Here is a 20,000-nt window from a genome sequence, read left to right as displayed (position 1 = left end):
TTAAAGAGATTACACACACACACACTCACACACACACACAATCATACAAACACACACACACTCACACACTTTAATTACCTTTTATTATTATTATTATTATTATTATTATTATTATTATTATTATTATTATTATTATTATTATTATTATTGAAATCACTCACAAGTCACATAACTGTTGCACACAATTACACAAAAAATATTTTAAAATACACAATAAAAACACGTCTTCACTTCACATGCTATTAAATAAGTTAGCTAGTTCTGTCAGTGCAGTATGCTAGCTAAACACTAACCAGTTAACTATTTAACTGGAGGATTAAGTACTGCATTTATTATTATAATGGTATCTGTTTACTGTAGCTATGTTGCCAACATTAGCTTAGGTTCTGTCACTCAAGTATTTAAAATATTATTATTATTATTATTATTATATTTAATTTAGGGGGGGGCATGGTGGCTTAGTGGTTAGCACATTCGCCTCACACCTCCAGCTTCCAAAGACATGCATGGTAGGTTGATTGGCATCTCTGGAAAATTGTCCGTAGTGTGTGAGTGTGTGAGTGAATGAGAGTGTGTGTGTGCCCTGTGATGGGTTGGCACTCCGTCCAGGGTGTATCCTGCCTCGATGCCCGATGACGCCTGAGATAGGCACAGGCTCCCCGTGACCCGAGAAGTTCGGATAAGCGGTAGTAAATGAATGAATTGTTTAATATATCTTGCAAGCTAACTTTACAATAAAGAGCTACATTGGAGCATGTTAGCTAAACACAGCTAGCTCGCTACAAACTGACAAAACAATTCCAGATCTTTTAGTCAACACTATCAGCTATCCGAATGCGATCCATTGCTGATTCTTAACTAAGTTAACTAGCGAACTACATTCTGCAGTTAGTGTTAACAATAGTTGCTAACTCCGGTGCTAGCTAGCAGTGTAGCTAATCGTGTGTAAAGCTATCCACGGCTATAATTCATTTCTAATTGTATAAAGCAGACAGAAAGATCTATTTTAATATTTACTGCTGTTATACAGAAATGCTATAATAATATTGCTGTAATATTATCATCGTTTGATTATTGTCTTCTTATTTTATTGGATAATTTCTGAAAAAGATGATGCTACTACACACACGTCTTTCCCACAGCTTTTACATATCGCCAGATCAACTTTTCTGGACAGGATTTTAATGTGTTTTACTTGTATTTACTGACACCCAGGTTAAATTCTGTTGGAACTTTTGCTCTCCGTATCTCACCGTGTTCTGGACTCCGTCCTCAAAGCTGCACATAAACATCGAATTTTTATCAGTTCAGCAATAAAACTTTCATGTCTCTCAGCCAAGATTGTATCAACGATCTCGTACGACCGAGTACAGTGCCTTCTGATTGGCTGAGAGCAAAATGGGCAATTAACACACGCAAACACCAAACACACACACACACACACACACACACACACACACACACACACACACACACACACACACACACACACACACACACACAGAGCAGTCCTTGAAAAGCTCGAACGGTTAAATTAAATACATGGTAATTTGTGTGTTTGAGTGTGTGTATGTGTGTATGTGTGTGTGTGTGTGTGTGTGAGTGTGTGAGTGGGTTCTCCACTGAACCATGATAATCGGCTCTAGATTATGTAAACCGTAGATTATGGAACATTCCAGCAGTGGTTTACTGCCTGGGGTAGAAAGTCTTTGGCTCTGTGACGTCTGAGAAAAGCAGAGATAAGACAACGCTCGTCAGAGATTATTACACTTATATAACTTACCTTCAGAGATTAATGACCCAAATCACCGCACCGGACCGAACACAAAGTCTACCCACAACCTCTGAACCGTCCCGATGGGGTAAATAGGAATTCTAGTGTGAACGGAGTGAAAACCGCATTTTAAAATGCAATCATTAGTTAATTTAATTCTCTCTGTTCCAGTGTCTGAAAGTATAAAGTTAAACATTTCGTCAACATTCATGTCCAGAACCGACCATGTCCTGGACTGCAGGAGGAGACACGCAGCTCTCTGTATCACACTGCTGTCTCTGCTCCTCTTGTTAGTTAGTTAGCTGTTAATTAGCTGTTAGTTAGTTAGTAATTAGTTAGTTACGTATTGTTTGAGTTTGTTGATCATTTTATTAAGATCGCTGTGCATGTGTTTGCTCTTTGTTTGTTAGTTAGTTAGTCACATACTTAGTTATCTTTTTGTCTGTTTGTCTACAGTAGTTGTATATTTGGTAGGTTGATTGGCATCTCTGGAAAATTGTCCGTAGTGTGTGTGTGTGTGTGTGTGTGTGAGTGAATGAGAGTGTGTGTGTGTGCCCTGTGATGGGTTGGCATTCCGTCCAGGGTGTATCCTGCCTCGATGCCCGATGCCGCCTGAGACCCGTTAGTTAGATAGTGAGTTAGAAGTTGTTTGTTTGTGTACCTTCACTGGTTCCCAGTCTCCTACAACTTTGTCCCAGATTTTAAATGTAAGGTGTGTCTGACCGCAGTGCATTCTGGGTAATCTGGGCTTCATGGTGATCGAGAGTGATGCTGTCCTTTTGATGAACTCCAGTTGAGCTGATGAAACACTGAAGGGAAAAGAACTGGGGAAAAGGAAGTCGGAAACATGTCGTCATATCTGAACATTCACTAAAGACTTTCTCAACACTGATAGGAAGTGACACAAAGTGACAGGAAGTGACACGTGTGTTTGTTAAAGAATTCTCCTTTACACATTCCTTCCCAGAGAATACACTGAAGTACACAGAGACACACGGTGAGTAGTGACGTGAATCACACAGTGTGCTCACAAACGCTAACTAAGACTCGAGCATAACATACCAAAGAAGTCACTTTTACTAACACATTGTGTTACAACGTCAGCACATTGTCAGCACACTCACCCACACACAGACACGCAGACACTCACACACACAGACACACTCACCCACACACAGACACGCAGACACTCACACACAGACACACTCACCCACACACAGACACGCAGACACTCACACACAGACACACTCACCCACACACAGACACGCAGACACTCACACACACAGACACACTCACCCACACACAGACACGCAGACACTCACACACACAGACACACTCACCCACACACAGACACGCAGACACTCACACACACAGACACACTCACCCACACACAGACACTCACCCACACACAGACACTCACCCACACACAGACACACTCACCCACACACAGACACGCAGACACTCACACACACAGACACACTCACCCACACACAGACACTCACACACACAGACACACTCACCCACACACAGACACTCACCAACACACAGACACACTCACCCACACACAGACACGCAGACACTCACACACACAGACACACTCACCCACACACAGACACGCAGACACTCACACACACAGACACACTCACCCACACACAGACACGCAGACACTCACACACACAGACACACTCACCCACACACAGACACGCAGACACTCACACACAGACACACTCACCCACACACAGACACGCAGACACTCACACACACAGACACACTCACACACACAGACACACTCACCCACACACAGACACGCAGACACTCACACACACAGACACACTCACCCACACACAGACACGCAGACACTCACACACACAGACACACTCACCCACACACAGATACGCAGACACTCACACACACAGACACACTCACCCACACACAGACACGCAGACACACACACACAGACACACTCACCCACACACAGATACGCAGACACTCACACACACAGACACACTCACCCACACACAGACACGCAGACACACACACACAGACACACTCACCCACACACAGACACGCAGACACTCACACACACAGACACACTCACCCACACACAGACACGCAGACACTCACACACACAGACACACTCACCCACACACAGACACGCAGACACTCACACACACAGACACACTCACCCACACACAGACACGCAGACACTCACACACACAGACACACTCACCCACCCACAGACACTCACCCACACACAGACACACTCACCCACACACAGACACGCAGACACACACACACAGACACACTCACCCACACACAGACACGCAGACACTCACACACACAGACACACTCACCCACACACAGACATGCAGACACTCACACACACTCACCCACACCCAGACACACACACACTCACCCAATCACACACAGACACACACACATATAGACACACACACACACACAGACACGCAGACACTCACACACACAGACACACTCACCCACACACAGACATGCAGACACTCACACAAACACACACACTCACCCACACCCAGACACACACACTCACCCAATCACACACAGACACACACACATATAGACACCCACACACACATACACATACACACACACACACACACACATACACACACACACAGATTGTTTATTACACATATAAAGTGAACTCTTCGTGTTCCAGCCCGACGTAACCTTTTACTACCCCATTTTAATATATAGTACACCTTTTAATATTTTTAATAAATATTCTATATTAATGTATTTAATCACAACTTTAAATGCCTTCCTAGTGTAATTTGCTGCTGCAAAATGGATGTCTAGTTGTACTTCTCCCTGATATTGATGTCTATCTTCTTGTCTTGTTTACTTTGTGTTTATTCTGTAGCTTTTATAAACCCTCTAAATACAGATATAAAAATAAATGAAATCAATAATCACTATCTGAATGTAATCAATGAGGCTTCATTTCCGGCAGTAGTGTGACGCAAAGCCCCGCCCATTTACTTGAATGACTGGCTCCGCCCACTCTGCCTGTAATCGCTGCAGTAATGTGAATGGCGCTGAGAGACCGAGGGGAAGGAAGAGAAACACCGACAGCGTTCGGTTCAGAAGGAAAATCCCCCAAATGACACGAGAAAGAACAGTAAGTTATTAAATAAACGGTGTTCGGAGACATTACCGACATTTAATTAGTGTAAAAATCGCTGTGGTTTTCTCTGTATGTTTATTTATTTCCTTAAGAAACGTTCATTGTTCAATTAGCTTCGTTAGCTTTAGCTTAGTTAGCCCTAGCCTCAGTTAGCATTAGCCTTCGCATGCTAACAACGGTCTCCTTTGTTTCAGCTCGCGAGGCCACTTTTCGGCGCCAAATAAAAGGCGTTTTTCTTTTTAAGATATAATATTTATTTGCTCTTTACATCTAAACAATCTATTAGTTTCGTTACAAGTGATTTATGGTTGTAGCAACAAAGAAATAGTGCCCGGGATCTTTCTAGTAATACGCTGTGTTCTATGTCGCTATCACAAACTTTAGATTCCCACCCATTTTTAGTGTAGATTCCGCCTTCTCTGCGGTGATTGGCTGTTGAAGGCTCACCTCATGCGCTCTGATTGGTCGGCGCTACATTTTCCGCTCTGTTCCATGTTTGACGTTGCAGTGAACCAATCCGAGCGCGATGCCTGTATACGGTTGTGATGTGTAGTCTATGCGGCTAATACGAACACAGCCGATAAAATAAATGAGAGGATTTTGTTTGTGAGGTAAATAACGGGGAACTATGTGCTTTTCTTTCCCCTAAATCGTGTGAATAGGTGCAGAATTTCTACTAGTCGTGATCCGATTTACTCTTTTAGATATAAATCAGTCTGGTTTCTTTCCCTCTGTAATAAATCCCGAGGTGTTTAGGATAAATAAAGTTGTAAATGTCCCAATGTAACATCAGGGATGTTAAATAACGCCATCCGGACTTACAGCACTTAAGAAATGGGTGGTGTGTGTGATGGTGCACTTTTATCCTGTTCAAGTGCCACATGTGCGGGTGTGCTGCACATGGATGTTAGGGTTCTCCAGGGGTTTCTCAGGGTTCTCTAGGGGCTTTCATTGGGTGTCTCGGGGTTCTTTCAAGGCTCTATAGGGGTTCTCTCAGTGTTTCTCAGGGGCTTTCTCTGGGTTCTCTCTGGGGTTTTCTCTGGGTTCTCTCGGGGGCTTTCTCTGGGGTCTCTAGGGGTTCTCTCAAGGCTTTCCCTGTGTTCTCTTTGTGTTTCTCGGGGTTCTTTCTGTGTTTTCGGTGGCTTCTTAAAGCCTGGGTTTGTGCTTTGTTTATTTTCTTTTTCACACTGCGATTGGAGAACAGTTCAGTTCACTGGGGTTCAGTTTCAGCATCTTATAGCTGTTTAAACTGTAAAGCCGATAAGTTTCAGGTTTCTTCTGGAGTTTAACTCTCAAAATGGTCGTGCTGCAAATCTGCACCACACACACTGAGTGTGTAACATGATAGATCGGGTTAGCATGCTGGCCCCTGGTTGTATAAGGTAGTGAGTGTGTGTGTGTGTGTGTGTGTGTCAGTCAGGGTATTGCACTGTATAAGGGTGTGTGTGTGTGTGTGTGTGTGAGGGTATCACACTATAAGTGTGTGTAGTGGTTGTCATTATGGTGAGCGTGTGTGTGTGTGTGTGAAGGTGCTGTTAGTGTTTCAGTCTTGTTCTTTGAGGAAGCGGTAAGTTACACACTCGCTTTACATAAACCGCACTCTGTTAGTTAGAAAGCGTTCAGAATTTTAAGCTGAACCCAGTTTTAGTTTGTTGAGAGGATCAGATCCTGACGTTGTGGTGTTTAATCTAATACTGAGATCAGATTGACCTGCTGCTGCTGCTGGACCTCATCCAGGAGGTCAGGTGTGTGGAACTGGAGCACAGCACCCTCTCGTCCTCTCCAACTGAACTCGCTGTTTATCGTGTTACCATAGAAACCCTTCTGACCTGAAGATGCCTTAAGTGTTCCATACTGCTGAGCCTGGAGACTCCTTCCATACAACTGCACAAACTGCACCATCTCTCTACTTTCTTTTCTTTTGTTCTTTTCTCTCTTATTCATTTTTCTCTGTACTTTCAAGTTTGTTTCCTTTCTACTTAAAGTTTTCAATTCTTTTTTTTTTCACAATTCCATTTATTATTCTCTCTGATACATTCTTCTCCTTATTTCTCACAATGTTTTTTCATGCCTCCATCCCCCTCTCCACCTTTCTGTATTTTGTCTGTGGCCCGTGACATTCACTGGAAGTGTTAATAAGGTGTTCATTTGTGCGTTATAACGTTATCTAATGCGAAAAACAAAGACGAGATAACAGAGTATCTGAGACGCCACTTTGTCTCTGCGCTGAACGTGAATGTTTTATTTTTACAAACATCCATATTACACGTGTGTGTGTGTGTGTGTGTGTGTGTTTTCTCCTCATGAGTACACCAGTGATGGTTTATTCTTGACTGTAGGAGTAACGAAGTGTTTATTTATTTTCAGTGATTTTTCCTTTAGTTTCCTGAAACAGTTAAAAATACCTAGAAGTCGATTATGTAAAGCGTTCCAGTTTGACGGTGTGTCCTTCTGGGTTAGATATCAGTCTGACGTCAGACTTACATCAGTGTTTAATTCCAGAGTGGAGCTACCAGATCTCCAAAACAAACACACACACACACACACAACACACACACACACTGAGAGGAATGCCAGCCAACACCCGTCATCAGTGTAATGTTTACACGCCTCTCTTTACATTTACCACTTCACAACAATACACACAACCTGTTTATTAATAAACATGTTGACTTTTTTTTCTCAGAACAGGAAACTGATGAATCACATCTGAGGAAATAATTTATATGTGTACAAGCTCGAGGACTCGAGTGGCTGTAGACTATGTGACGGTTCTCCTGTTGCACCTGAGTGATACACATCAATTTACATTTTTATTTGCGCTTAACCTCAAACACCAAGGTGGCAGATTGGAGATACACACAATCCTAACACACCGATAGTGATTTATTAAACACTAAGTTAAAGACCAGCTGTAAACAGACTGATTCCTTAGACGTCAGACTTCTCATTCTGTTAATGATCTGTGAAGAAACACCAGCTTCTATCTAAGCTGACATCGGTGTTCTCAACGCCGCCTCCTTTTACAGGGTGCCATTACTTTTGTGCTGGGATATTGATGTTGATTTGACTCGGATTTGTATTAAGTACTCTACGAGCGAAACATTTTACAAACTAACTGTATGTTGTGTTGTAAATGCTGTTGTGAAGATTGATCTACAGTGTGTGTGTGTGTGTGTGTGTGTGTGTTTTTTTTTCAGGAAACCCTACTGTAAAATGGAGGATAGCTTTGATTGTGACTGTGGTGAGCTGGAGCCACCTGATCACTGAGGGAGAGCGTTTGTGCTAAACTTATCCAACCTTGCTGCTCCTCACCCCACACACACGCACGCACACACACACACACACACAACTGACCAGACGGTGCTCAGTTTATCACATTAGGATCGTAATGCTGCTGCCGCTCAGGACCAGTCGCACACTGAACGCATCGGCGCTGTGAGGATGCTGCTGCTGCTGCTATTGGCTCTCACACGTGCATTTCATCACTGATCACACACCCATTCCATTCCACAGTCCGGGGCTTCACAGGAACACTAGCGTTTAAACCCACAGGCCTGTTTTGTGTTCTTCTCATTAACACACTCTGAGCTGTGACAAAGCTCTGAGGACTTTTTTTTTTTCTTCTCCACTCAGAAGGTGAATCTCTGTTTCAACTCAAACAGCCTCTCTTATCAAACCTCACGTAAAATATTTTCGAGAAAGAAGATACAATCGATTCCTGAATCTTTGGTGGTGCTGTTGTGTAAAATGGCTGAGAAATTTGAGAGCCTGATGAACATCCATGGGTTTGACCTGGGCCCCCGGTACACGGACCTGAAGCCCCTCGGGTACGGAGGGAACGGCCTGGTGTTCTCAGCCGTGGACCAGGACTGTGACAAGCGCGTAGCTGTGAAAAAGATCATCCTGACTGATGCGCAGAGCGTCAAACACGCGCTGCGGGAGATCAAAATCATCCGCCGCCTCGACCACGACAACATCGTGCGCGTGTTCGAGACGCTAGGGCCGAGCGGACGGCGTCTGAGCGAGGACGCCAGCTCTCTGACCGAGGTCAACTCGGTGTACATCGTGCAGGAATACGTGGAGACGGACCTGTGCACCGTGCTGGACCAGGGCCCGCTCTCTGAGGAACACGCACGCCTCTTCGTCTACCAGCTGCTGCGCGGACTCAAGTACATTCACTCGGCCAACGTCCTGCACAGAGACCTCAAACCCGCCAACCTGTTTGTCAACACTGAGGACCTGGTGCTAAAGATCGGTGACTTCGGCCTGGCTCGCATCATGGACCCCCACTACTCACACAAGGTGGGTGAGACTTTACTGTTTAACACCTCTGTGCTCCGCTTCACTCTCCTGGGGTGTGTGAGAGAGAGGGTGTGTGTGTGTGTGGGGGGGGGAGAGGGGGGGGGGGGGGGGGGGGGGAGAGGGGTGGGGGGTGGGGGAGGGGGGGTGAGGGGGGGTGAGAGAGTGGGTGGGGGGGGGAGGGTGTGAGGCAGGGTGTGGTGGAGAGGGGGTGGGGGGGGGGCTGTGGGGTGTGGGGGTGGGGTGTGGGGGGGTGGGGGCGGGTGGGTGGGGGGGGTGGGGGGGTGGGGTGAGGGGGTGGGTGGGTGGGGGGGGGGAGAGGGGGGGTGGGGGGGGAGGGGGGGGGGGGGCGGTGGGGGGGGGGGGGGTGGGGGGGGGGGTGCGGGGTGGGGGGGGGACAGGGGGGGGGGGGTGGGCCGGTGGGAGAGGGGTGGGGTGGGGGGCGTGTGTGGTGAGAGGGGTGGGGGGTGGGGGTGGGAGAGGGTGGGGGTGAGGGAGAGGGGGGGGGTGGGGGGGGTGGGAGGGTGTGTGCGGGGTGTGGGAGAGGGTGTGTGGTGGGAGAGGGGGGGTGTGGGTGGGTGGGGTGCGGGTGCGTGTGGGTGTGAGGTGGGTGGGGGGGGTGGTGGGTGAGAGGGGGTGGGGGGGTGGTGGTGAGGGGTCCCGGGTGTGTGTGGTGTGTGGGGGTGAGAGGGTGTGGGTGCGTGGGGGTGGTGTGGAGAGGGGTGGGTGGTGTGGGTGAGAGGGGGTGTGGGGGTGGTGTGTGGGAGAGGGTGGTTGGGTGTGGTGGTGGGAGAGGGGGTGGTGGGGGTGGGTGGAGAGGGGTGTGGGGTGTGGGTGTGGCGGGGTGTGTGGTGAGAGGGGGTGGTGTGGTGTGTGTGGGAGAGGGGGTGGTGGAGTGGGTGTGTGAGTGCGTGAGATGGGGTGTGTGTGCGTGAGATGGGGTGTGTGTGCGTGAGATGGGGGGTGAGTGCGTGAGAAGGGGGGAGTGTGCGAGAGATGGGGGGTGTGTGTGAGAGGGGGGGGGGTGTGTGAATGAGAGAGGGGTGTGTGTGTGAGAGAGGGGGGGTGTGAGAGAGGGTGTGGGTGTGTGTGTGTGTGCGAGAGAGACGGTGTGTGTGTGTGCGAGAGAGACGGTGTGTGTGTGTGCGAGAGAGACGGTGTGTGTGTGAGAGAGGGTGTGTGTGTGTGCGAGAGAGACGGTGTGTGTGAGAGAGGGTGTGTGTGTGAGAGTACAGCTTTACAACACACCTGTTGGACATGATTAGAGTTCCAGTGTGTCAGATGTTCCAGGTGTGAAAGGGGAAGTGAACAGACCTGCTGTGTGTTAGCACTTCCTGCTGTGTCCTCTGTTCTGGACATGGAAAGGACAGAAGGAAAAGAAGGTGGTGTTATTTTTATCAGACACGAGGACGGTCTTTCTGCGCTCTCGTGTGTGAGTGTGTGTGTGTGTGTTTTCTCTCTCGTGCACTAAGCTTTGTTTATTAGATGTCCTGTTTTTATCTAGCGTGCAGTGACTAATCCCCCGCAGGCTGGAGAGCGCTGGCTGTTTGTTTTCCTCTCTTTTTCTTTTTTCACCGATGACTGTGTTTCCACCGGCTGTTTCAGAGAAACACGTGGATTAGATTAGTCATGTCCTCTCTTTCATGTCACACACTCACACGTGATTCACACACGGTTTTCCGTCTGTGTTACTCGCACAAACATGTGCACTCACACTCTCCTGCACACGGCGGCCATGTGTATGTGTACCAGGGAGTAATGTGCTATTTATATTGTGTGTCTATGAATAGTCCTACACACACACACACACACACACACACACACGAGCAGGACAATCTGGATGGGAAGAGACTTATTACAGAGCAGAGACTGTGGTCACAGACCTGACATGACATCTGTCCTGTTTAAACTCATGTGACTAAGGGGGACATTTAAACAATTAGTGTGTGTGTGTGTGTGTGAGAGAGAGAGTGTGTGTGTGAGTGAGTGTGTGTGAGTGATCTGAGGCATTTACTCATAAAGCAGCTTTGCTTGTTGAAGTTTTATATAAACTTCTAGAAGTTTAGAAGGAAAGCCGGAGAGTGAGAGATGGATTTGGAGAGAGAGAGAGAAGTGAGGGGGAGAGGTGTGTGTGTATAGACAAGAGGGTAAGATGGAGAGAAAAGCAGACAGGAGGGAAGGAAAGGTGAAAAGAGGGCAAACAGAGTTCAGAAGACCGGCAGACGGACAGATGTAGAGGAAGAGAAGCAGACAGACAAGAAAGAGAAGCAGACAGAGACACGGCAAGAAAACCATCAAAAGTGAAAGAAACACAGATGTAAATGGGGTGCAGAAAAGAGAGTGATGGAGGCGTGTGTGTGTGTGTGTGTGTGTGTGTGTGTGTGTGTGTGTGTGTGTGTGTGTGATCTGTTAGAGGCTTGTTCATTGTAAAGGTGGAGGAATTTATCAGCATGCAGGAGGAACCTGGATAAAGATTTTTTACTCTATTCTAGATCGATATCTCTCTCTCTCTCTCTCTCTCCCTCCCTCTCCCTCTCCCTCTATCAGCCCTTTACAGGTGTGTTGAGGGTTAGAGTGGATGAGTGTACAGGTATCTATAAGTAATGTAAGTGATGAATGTGTTTGTTCCTTTACTCACCTGTATAGTCATACTTTCAATAACAGAATGATTCATTCAGTGTGTGTGTCTGTGTGTGTGTGTGTGTGTGTGTGTGTAGATGTTTGTGAGAGGCTCATCATGGTATAATCTATACAGTGATGTTAAACACTGCTGTGTGTCTTTTATTGTATTATTAGTGTATTTATGATGAACACACACATTTCTCAGTCTGTGACCTGCCCGTGTTCAGAAGCCCCTCCGTCGGGCTGCAGTGGCACCGTCACACTCTCACTGATGCAGAGTGACTCAGCTGGAGCAGTCTGATGTGTCACTCAGTCCAGCTCGTTTAGCTCGCTTTCTGAATGAGTGTTTGTGTGTGTGTGTGTGTGTGTGTGTGTGTGTGTGTGGGTTTGTGTGTGGGTTTATTATTCTCACTCTCTCCACTCACAAACAACACACGCACCATTTAAAGAACTGGCACAGAGATCATTTCTCTCTCTTCGTCCTTCAGAAGGAATGACAGATGCTGATGTGGGAATAAAACACATCAGTGATGTCCTGTGACAGGAAGCTAATCCACACCGAAGGTGATACACTTACCTTTAGGGCTGCGATGTCGAGTCCCCTCCTGGAGTGTTACTATAGAAACGATGTCACTCCGGTACGGCAGAGCGCCGGCGTTTAGGACACACTACTCTTTCTCTTAGTGCTACTTTCATTTGGGGCCATGTGTTGATTTGTGTACAGAGCGTACACTAATTGTGTTTAGTGGTGTGTGTGTGTGTGTGTGTGTGTGTGTGTGTGTGTGTGTGTGTGTGTGTGAGAGAGAGACCATGGCTCTGTTCCCAGGAATGTTCCTGTCAGGAGAACAGAGAGAGAGAGGCCTAACAGGAATGTGTGTAAATTGTGGGGTAATCTGTATAAGAGCACAGAGTGTATTCAGAGTCACACTGAGCGTCAAACACCAACTTCAGCACTTTTTTTTCCTGTTCAACAATTTTTTTGAACATTCATGAACCTTGGGGGTGTGTGTGTGTGTGTGTGTGTGTTTGTCTGTGTGTGTCTGTCTCTGTGTGTGTGTCTGTCTCTGTGTGTGTGTCTGTCTCTGTGTGTGTCTGTCTCTGTGTGTGTGTCTGTCTCTGTGTGTGTCTGTCTCTGTGTGTGTCTGTCTCTGTGTGTGTGTGTGTGTGTGTGTGTGTGTGTGTGTGTGTGTGATTAGACAGGACGTACCGGAGCAAAATCCAGAGTCTCCTCACATCATTGTTTAATCTGAATGTTAACATTACTAATAATTTTTAAACCCCTGATATAGCAGTACTGAGGCCAGAGGAGACGAGTATCATTAATCAGTAAAAGCACTGTGTGTGTGTGTGTGTGTGTGTGTGTGTGTGTGTGTGTGTGTGTGTGTGTGCACACGCGCGCACCGTTATAATGTAAATGCTGACTGGTTTTATGCTAATAGTGTCATTTGCGTCACGCTAATTAGAGCTTTGTTCTCACGGTTATTAATGTGGTGCTAAGGCAAATACACACTAATTTGCATGAGCTGAACTGTGAGGTTAGAACAGAAGGAAATGAAAGATACACATCCATTTCTGCTGAAATGACGTGTGGGGGTGTGTGTGTGTGTGGGGATGTGTGTGTGTGTGTGTGTGGTTGGAGTGGTGGTGGTGAGGTTCCTAAATGCATCAGTGATTCTAATGTCGTATCAATGGAGCCAAAAATGGCCCTCATATGGAAATTGACACATCAGCTCTCTGCATTCAGAGGTCTTTGAAGAGCATGAAAGGGGTGGGTGGGGGTTTGTGGCTGGATGTGTGTGTGAGTGTGTGTGTGAGAGAGAGAGAGAGAGAAACTAGATCACTCTGAAGTTGTGTAACTTCTTGACACAACTGTCCTGCTGTCTCTTGCTCTCAGGTCTCTCTCTCTCTCTCCCTCCTACTGAACTGCACTATTGCTTTTATTTGTTTAGCAGCTTACACACGTCTCTCTCTCTCTCTCGCAGGGTCACCTGTCAGAAGGTCTGGTCACAAAGTGGTATCGTTCCCCTCGCCTTCTCCTCTCCCCTAATAACTACACTAAAGCCATCGACATGTGGGCAGCAGGCTGCATCTTTGCCGAGATGCTTACAGGAAAAACACTGTTTGCAGGTCAGAATCCTTTCCTTGTGATTTCAGCACACATCATCTCAGCACACATCATCTCAGTACACATCATCTCAGTACACATCATCTCAGTACACATCATCTCAGTACACATCATCTCAGTACACATCATCTCAGTACGCATCATCTCAGTACACATCATCTCAGTACACATCATCTCAGTACACATCATCTCAGTACACATCATCTCAGTACACATCATCTCAGTACACATCATCTCAGTACACATCATCTCAGTACACATCATCTCAGTACACATCATCTCTCCTCAGTACACATCATCTCTCCTCAGTACACATCATCTCTCCTCAGTACACATCATCTCTCCTCAGTACACATCATCTCTCCTCAGTACACATCATCTCTCCTCAGTACACATCATCTCTCCTCAGTACACATCATCTCTCCTCAGTACACATCATCTCTCCTCAGTACACATCATCTCTCCTCAGTACACATCATCTCTCCTCAGTACACATCATCTCTCCTCAGTACACATCATCTCTCCTCAGTACACATCATCTCTCCTCAGTACACATCATCTCTCCTCAGTACACATCATCTCTCCTCAGTACACATCATCTCTCCTCAGTACACATCATCTCTCCTCAGTACACATCATCTCTCCTCAGTACACATCATCTCTCCTCAGTACACATCATCTCTCCTCAGTACACATCTCCTCGGCACACGTCACATCTCCTCGGCACTGCTCATTCTGGGTTTCCCCAAAGCTCCAAGTTCAGCCAGTGCCATCAGAACAACACAGATGGTCACGGCATTGTTATGTAACACGATCACCATGGAGACATCTGCTTCTCCCCTCATGTCATGTTGTAGCGTGAACACCAGGAGGTTCCAGCGTTCTCATGCACTGTGCAAAGCTCTGAACCATTTGCATATGATTAACATATAATTAACCTGATCTTCAGAGACATTCAGGATTGATTTAGTCTGCCTTGTTCTGTGTCTAGGATTGTCATGACGTGTGTGTGTGTGTGTGTGCGTGCGTGCGTGCAGGTGCCCATGAGTTGGAGCAGATGCAGTTGATCCTGGAGTCGATCCCCGTGATCCATGAGGAGGACAGACAGGAGTTACAGAGTGTCATCCCTGTGTTTATTAAAAACGACATGACTGTACCACACACTCCACTCGCTAAACTGCTCCCAGGTGTCAGCACTGAGGGTCAGTGTGTGACAGCTACACACTACACACACACTACACACATATACACATACATACACTACACACAGCTACACACTACACACACACAGCTACACACAGCCACACACTACACACACACACTACACACACACTACACACACACAGCCACACACTACACACACACACTACACACACACAGCCACACACTACACACACACTACACACACAGCTACACACACACACACACTACACACACACTACACACACACAATACACAATCCTCTTCACTTTTTCTCTCACTCTGTCTGTGTCACTTGGCCGTGATGATTTATTAGTTTTTCTTAAATGGAACATAAATAAACTCAGCATTCTGTGTTCACAGCTCTGGACTTTTTGGAAAAGATCTTGACCTTTAACCCCATGGACCGGTTGACGGCGGAGGAGGCTCTGGCTCACCCCTACATGAGTGTGTACTCGTTCCCTCTCGACGAACCCGTGTCCTCTCACCCCTTCCACATCGAGGACGAGGTGGACGACATCCTGCTGATGGACGAGAGCCACAGTCATGTCTACAACTGGGACAGGTATCTCTCTCTCTCTCACACACACACACACACACACACGCAGTGGTGTATTCATTCTTGCTTTTATTTGGAAGGTATATGTAAAAACGTGTGTGTGTGTGTGTGTGATCCCTCAGGTACCATGAGAGTCAGTTATCAGAGCCAGAGTGGCCTCTGCAGAGTGTGGGGGAGGTGGAGGAGGTGCAGCGTGACCCACGTGCCATGTCTGACATCACAGACGACGAGGAAGCGCAGCTGGACCCGCGCAAGTACGCAGACGCCGAGAGCGAGAAGTTCCTGGACGAGCAGCCGTTCGACTCTGCACCGAGCCTGCGCCGTGACGAGAGCGTCCACCACGAGAACAAGTACTGTGAGCAGGAGTGCGGCCACACGTGTAACTACAAGGCGGCGTCCCAGTCCTACCTGGACAACCTGATCTGGAGAGAGAGCGAAGTGAACCACTACTACGAGCCCAAGCTCATCATCGACCTCTCCAACTGGAAAGAGCAGCAGTGCAAAGAGAGAGCGGACCGTAAGAGCAAGAGCAAGTGTGAGAAGAACGGCCTGGTGAAGGCTCAGCTGGACAAGGAGAAGCACCAGCATCAACACCATCAGGGCTTTGACTTCGACTCCTTCATCGCCGGCACCATCCGACTCAGCCTGCAGCCCGAGAGCCGCGACATCGGCCTCCTGAACGAGCTCAACACCTCTGTGTCTCAGCTCGGAAAATCAGCCAGTCAGGAGAAGGACGAGAAGTGTCAGGTAGTGTACACACACACACACACATGCACATCAGTGCGCACACAGACACATCAGCACACATACACATCAGCACATACGCACACACACACATCAGAACATACACACACACACACGCATGCACGCACACACACACACACACATCAGTGCGTGCACACACAGACACATCAGTACACATACACATCAGCACATACGCACGCACGCACACGCTGACACACACACACATCAGCACACACACACCACACACACGTGCACACACACACATCAGCACACCGCACGCACGCACACACACACACACGCGCGCTCTCACACACATCAACACACACACACACATCAGCGCACACACACACACATCAGCACATACGCACACACACTTACACACACGCATCAGCACATACACACACGTGCACACACACACGCACTGATGCACATCAGCACACACACATCAGCACGCACACACACGTACGCATGTACACACACACACACGCACACACGCATGCGCGCGCAAACATACATACATACACATAGATCAGCACGCACACATACACGTGTGCGCGCGCACACACACACACACACACCGAGATCAGCACGCACACATACATACATACACGCACACACGAACACCAGCACATACACACACACAGTGCACACACACATTCACACCAGCTTCGTGTCTCAGCTCAGCAAACACACTTCTCTTTTTACTTCCACTGTTGTTTACACGACCACACGGCTGCTTATGAGTCTTCTGTCTTATTGTTTTTCCCGTCATTAATCTGCCTCTTTATATCTGACAGTTTCATTAGGTTTCTCAGCTCATGTTAAATCGCTCCTGACTTCCTTTTATTGCTTTTTAAATATTTTAATCATGTAGTTGCTGCACCAGTCGTCGTTCCTGATCCTTGTTCTAACACTGATTGTTACTGACAGGTGAACTTGGCTCATCAGTGCCCGTGGGAGAGCAGCGGGACGGAGAGCTGTCTGATCGACCAGGCGTGCTGGGACCAGCAGAAAGAAGGAGGAGGATACGGAGGAGGATACACCAGCTACCTAGATCGCCTCTTCAGCAAAAAAGAGGACGAGGACGCGTCCGTCTGCTCCCCAGACATGTCCCCGGACACGGAGCCTCAGAGGGACGAAACCGTGCCCCGACTCGGCGGCGAGATCGTCCTCGAGTCTCTCGGGTTCGACGCTAAAAAATCTCTGCAGGCTCACGTCAGGTGTTCACCTCAGATCGCCCACAAGACCTACAGCAGCATCCTCAAACACCTGAATTAAACAGGCACGAGCAGGTCATACCGCACCTCCGTGTTCAGGACGCGCCGCACCGTCAGCACCGACACTTCAGGAAAACACCTGCAGGGGGCGGAGTCAGCGCTCCTGAGCCTATTACAGGGCACCGTTTCTCCGTCGCGACAATCCGTTAGCGTTATTCTGAAGTGTCCGCGTTACAGAGCGACGCTTCTAAATCCCACGATGTGTCGTATAACCAAAACACACACACTCTCTCACACACACACACACGGCTACGTTTCAGTTTTCTTTTCGGGTTAACGGTTCAGAGAGAGAGAGTCATATTCATCATCAGTTCCTGGTTCACTAAAGAGATTCAGTGTTCATGCTTTTTTTTTTCTCTCCAGAAATATAAAAACAGGAAAAAATACAAGAAAGGAAAAAAAAAAAACCACCCCAGAAACGAGACGCATGACATTTTGCACACAGCATCCCGTAGAGCCGTACACACGCTAGAGGACCATCGCAAACCCGAGGGGAAAAGACGAGGGAGGGGGGACGCACTGACCGCGAGACCGGTGACGTCACCCACATCCTGACTTCCTCCTTTTCCTCCTCTTTAAAAAAAAAAAGAATCCGTTTATTTCTCGTCTTTCGCGCGCACACCAAAGTCCCTCCGCTCTTCTCTCCTTTATTCTTTCTGCTTTTATTTATTTTTCACGCAGTTCCAAAGCTTTTTTTTCTATTTATCAACCTGCTCCTTATTCTGATGATTTATATCGTAGAACATTTGCTTGCTGTTCTGTTTCCCTTCACACACACACACACACACACGCACACGCACACACACACACACACACTATTTCCATATAACCATTTCATTATATATTATTTTATTTTGTTTGTTTACTCTCTGTCCAGTCATCTGCTCTCGTTTTTGGAATCTATTTTGAAGTGTTTTATTCATTTTGTTGATCCTGATATTTGACCTGCTCTGTTCTTACCATCAGTTCATAAAAACATCTTTATCTTTTTTTTCTTTTCTTTTTTTTCTCCTCCACACTACGTCCTTTTTTCTGGTCCGATGTGGTTTTATTTTTGTCCTCCGTGTGTTTTTTTTTTTTTTAATTATTATTTTAAATATAGTTTTTTTTACTCTATTCTAATTGCCCCCGTTTTAACCCTATCATACTTTATTACCCTTTGTTTTTTTCTCTCACAAATAGATCGTTTTAAAATAACTACCCCAAGCTTTTTTTTTTTTTTTTTTTAAATACCCTTTACTGCCCCCAAGCCAATTTGTTTGGCTATTTTCTGTTCTATATCCTTTTTGTCCTCTTTCTCCCTCCCTCTCTCTCTCTCTCTCACACCATAATTTCACCTCCTCCTCCCCCCTCTCTCACGTCTCCGTACGGTAGGTGTTTGATTCAGACCCGATGCCAGCAGCAGCTCAGCCGTTCGTTTCGTTTTATTTTACACCGTAGGTTAACGTAAGTGTTATCTACCTCAGAGGTAACTGTAGACGCGTGTGTGTCAGTGTCACTCGCCCTGTACGACCTTTCAGTGCCCGATCACATGGCTGTTGTTTTTTTTTTTTTTCCTCTCTTTTCTTTTTCGCCATAGTGAAGTGTTAAGATCACGTATTTATTTTAAGCGTAACTTGTGTTATCTATTTATTTTAAGAGCCGTCATTGTTTTTCAGTGCGACTCTGAATGGCGACTGAGGCATTGAACTTCCATCGTGCGTGTGTGTGTGTGTGTGTGTGCGCGAGTGTGTGTGTGTGTGTGTGTGTAAAAACAGCTGGAGGATACTCATCCTTTGTGAAGAACTGTTTTTCCAGCGTTCCTTTTAAAGGAAACAACCGTTTGTTTGTTTGTTTGTTTGTTTTTTTAACTTGGAGGTGCAGAAGTGAACGGCGGTGATACGGAATCAGAGCACCTAGAAGTCTTAACGTCCGAGTTGGAGTTTGTTTCCCTCCTTCTTTTTTTTTTTTTTTATACCCGTGCAGTTAGAAACGTGTGCATGGAAGATCTCCTATAGAAGGTACATCTAAAGCGAAGTTAAAGGCGCCGCCGCCGCCGTCGTCCTCCTTTATTTTATCCTACGTTTTTATTTTCTCCCACGTGAGCATGATAAAGGTTTAAGCTGCTTATAGCATGTAGTAGAGCTATGGACTTCTCTTTTTATTGTTTTTTATTTTATTTTATGTTTTTTGTTGAACTGATATTCCGTTGGTTCTCTTGTAAAATAAATCAAATAAAATGGCCGGTGAAATCG

General features: G+C 46.7%; 1 protein-coding gene across 2 annotated transcripts in view; it reads left to right on the top strand.

Moving 5' to 3' along the window:
- Nucleotides 1-20,000, top strand: part of mapk6 (mitogen-activated protein kinase 6) — a 20,592-nt gene that overhangs the window by 591 nt on the left and 1 nt on the right. The window contains exons 2-8 of one of the 2 annotated variants that reach the window (XM_047822402.1): nucleotides 4,764-4,931; nucleotides 8,138-9,242; nucleotides 13,844-13,988; nucleotides 15,024-15,188; nucleotides 15,550-15,751; nucleotides 15,868-16,492; nucleotides 17,420-20,000. The exon at nucleotides 17,420-20,000 is cut by the window's right edge and continues 1 nt beyond it. In XM_047822402.1, the coding sequence (XP_047678358.1) occupies nucleotides 8,688-9,242; nucleotides 13,844-13,988; nucleotides 15,024-15,188; nucleotides 15,550-15,751; nucleotides 15,868-16,492; nucleotides 17,420-17,767 (2,040 nt within the window). In that variant the 5' untranslated portion in view covers nucleotides 4,764-4,931; nucleotides 8,138-8,687 and the 3' untranslated portion in view covers nucleotides 17,768-20,000. The remainder of the gene's footprint in view (nucleotides 1-4,763; nucleotides 4,932-8,137; nucleotides 9,243-13,843; nucleotides 13,989-15,023; nucleotides 15,189-15,549; nucleotides 15,752-15,867; nucleotides 16,493-17,419) is intronic. The other variant, XM_027171116.2, reaches the window with a different exon arrangement.

This window comes from Tachysurus fulvidraco, chromosome 13 (assembly GCF_022655615.1).
Source record: "Tachysurus fulvidraco isolate hzauxx_2018 chromosome 13, HZAU_PFXX_2.0, whole genome shotgun sequence".
Taxonomy (NCBI): domain Eukaryota; kingdom Metazoa; phylum Chordata; class Actinopteri; order Siluriformes; family Bagridae; genus Tachysurus; species Tachysurus fulvidraco.
The sequence above is the reverse complement of the archived record's forward strand: the minus strand, read 5'-3'. Positions and strand labels throughout refer to the sequence as shown.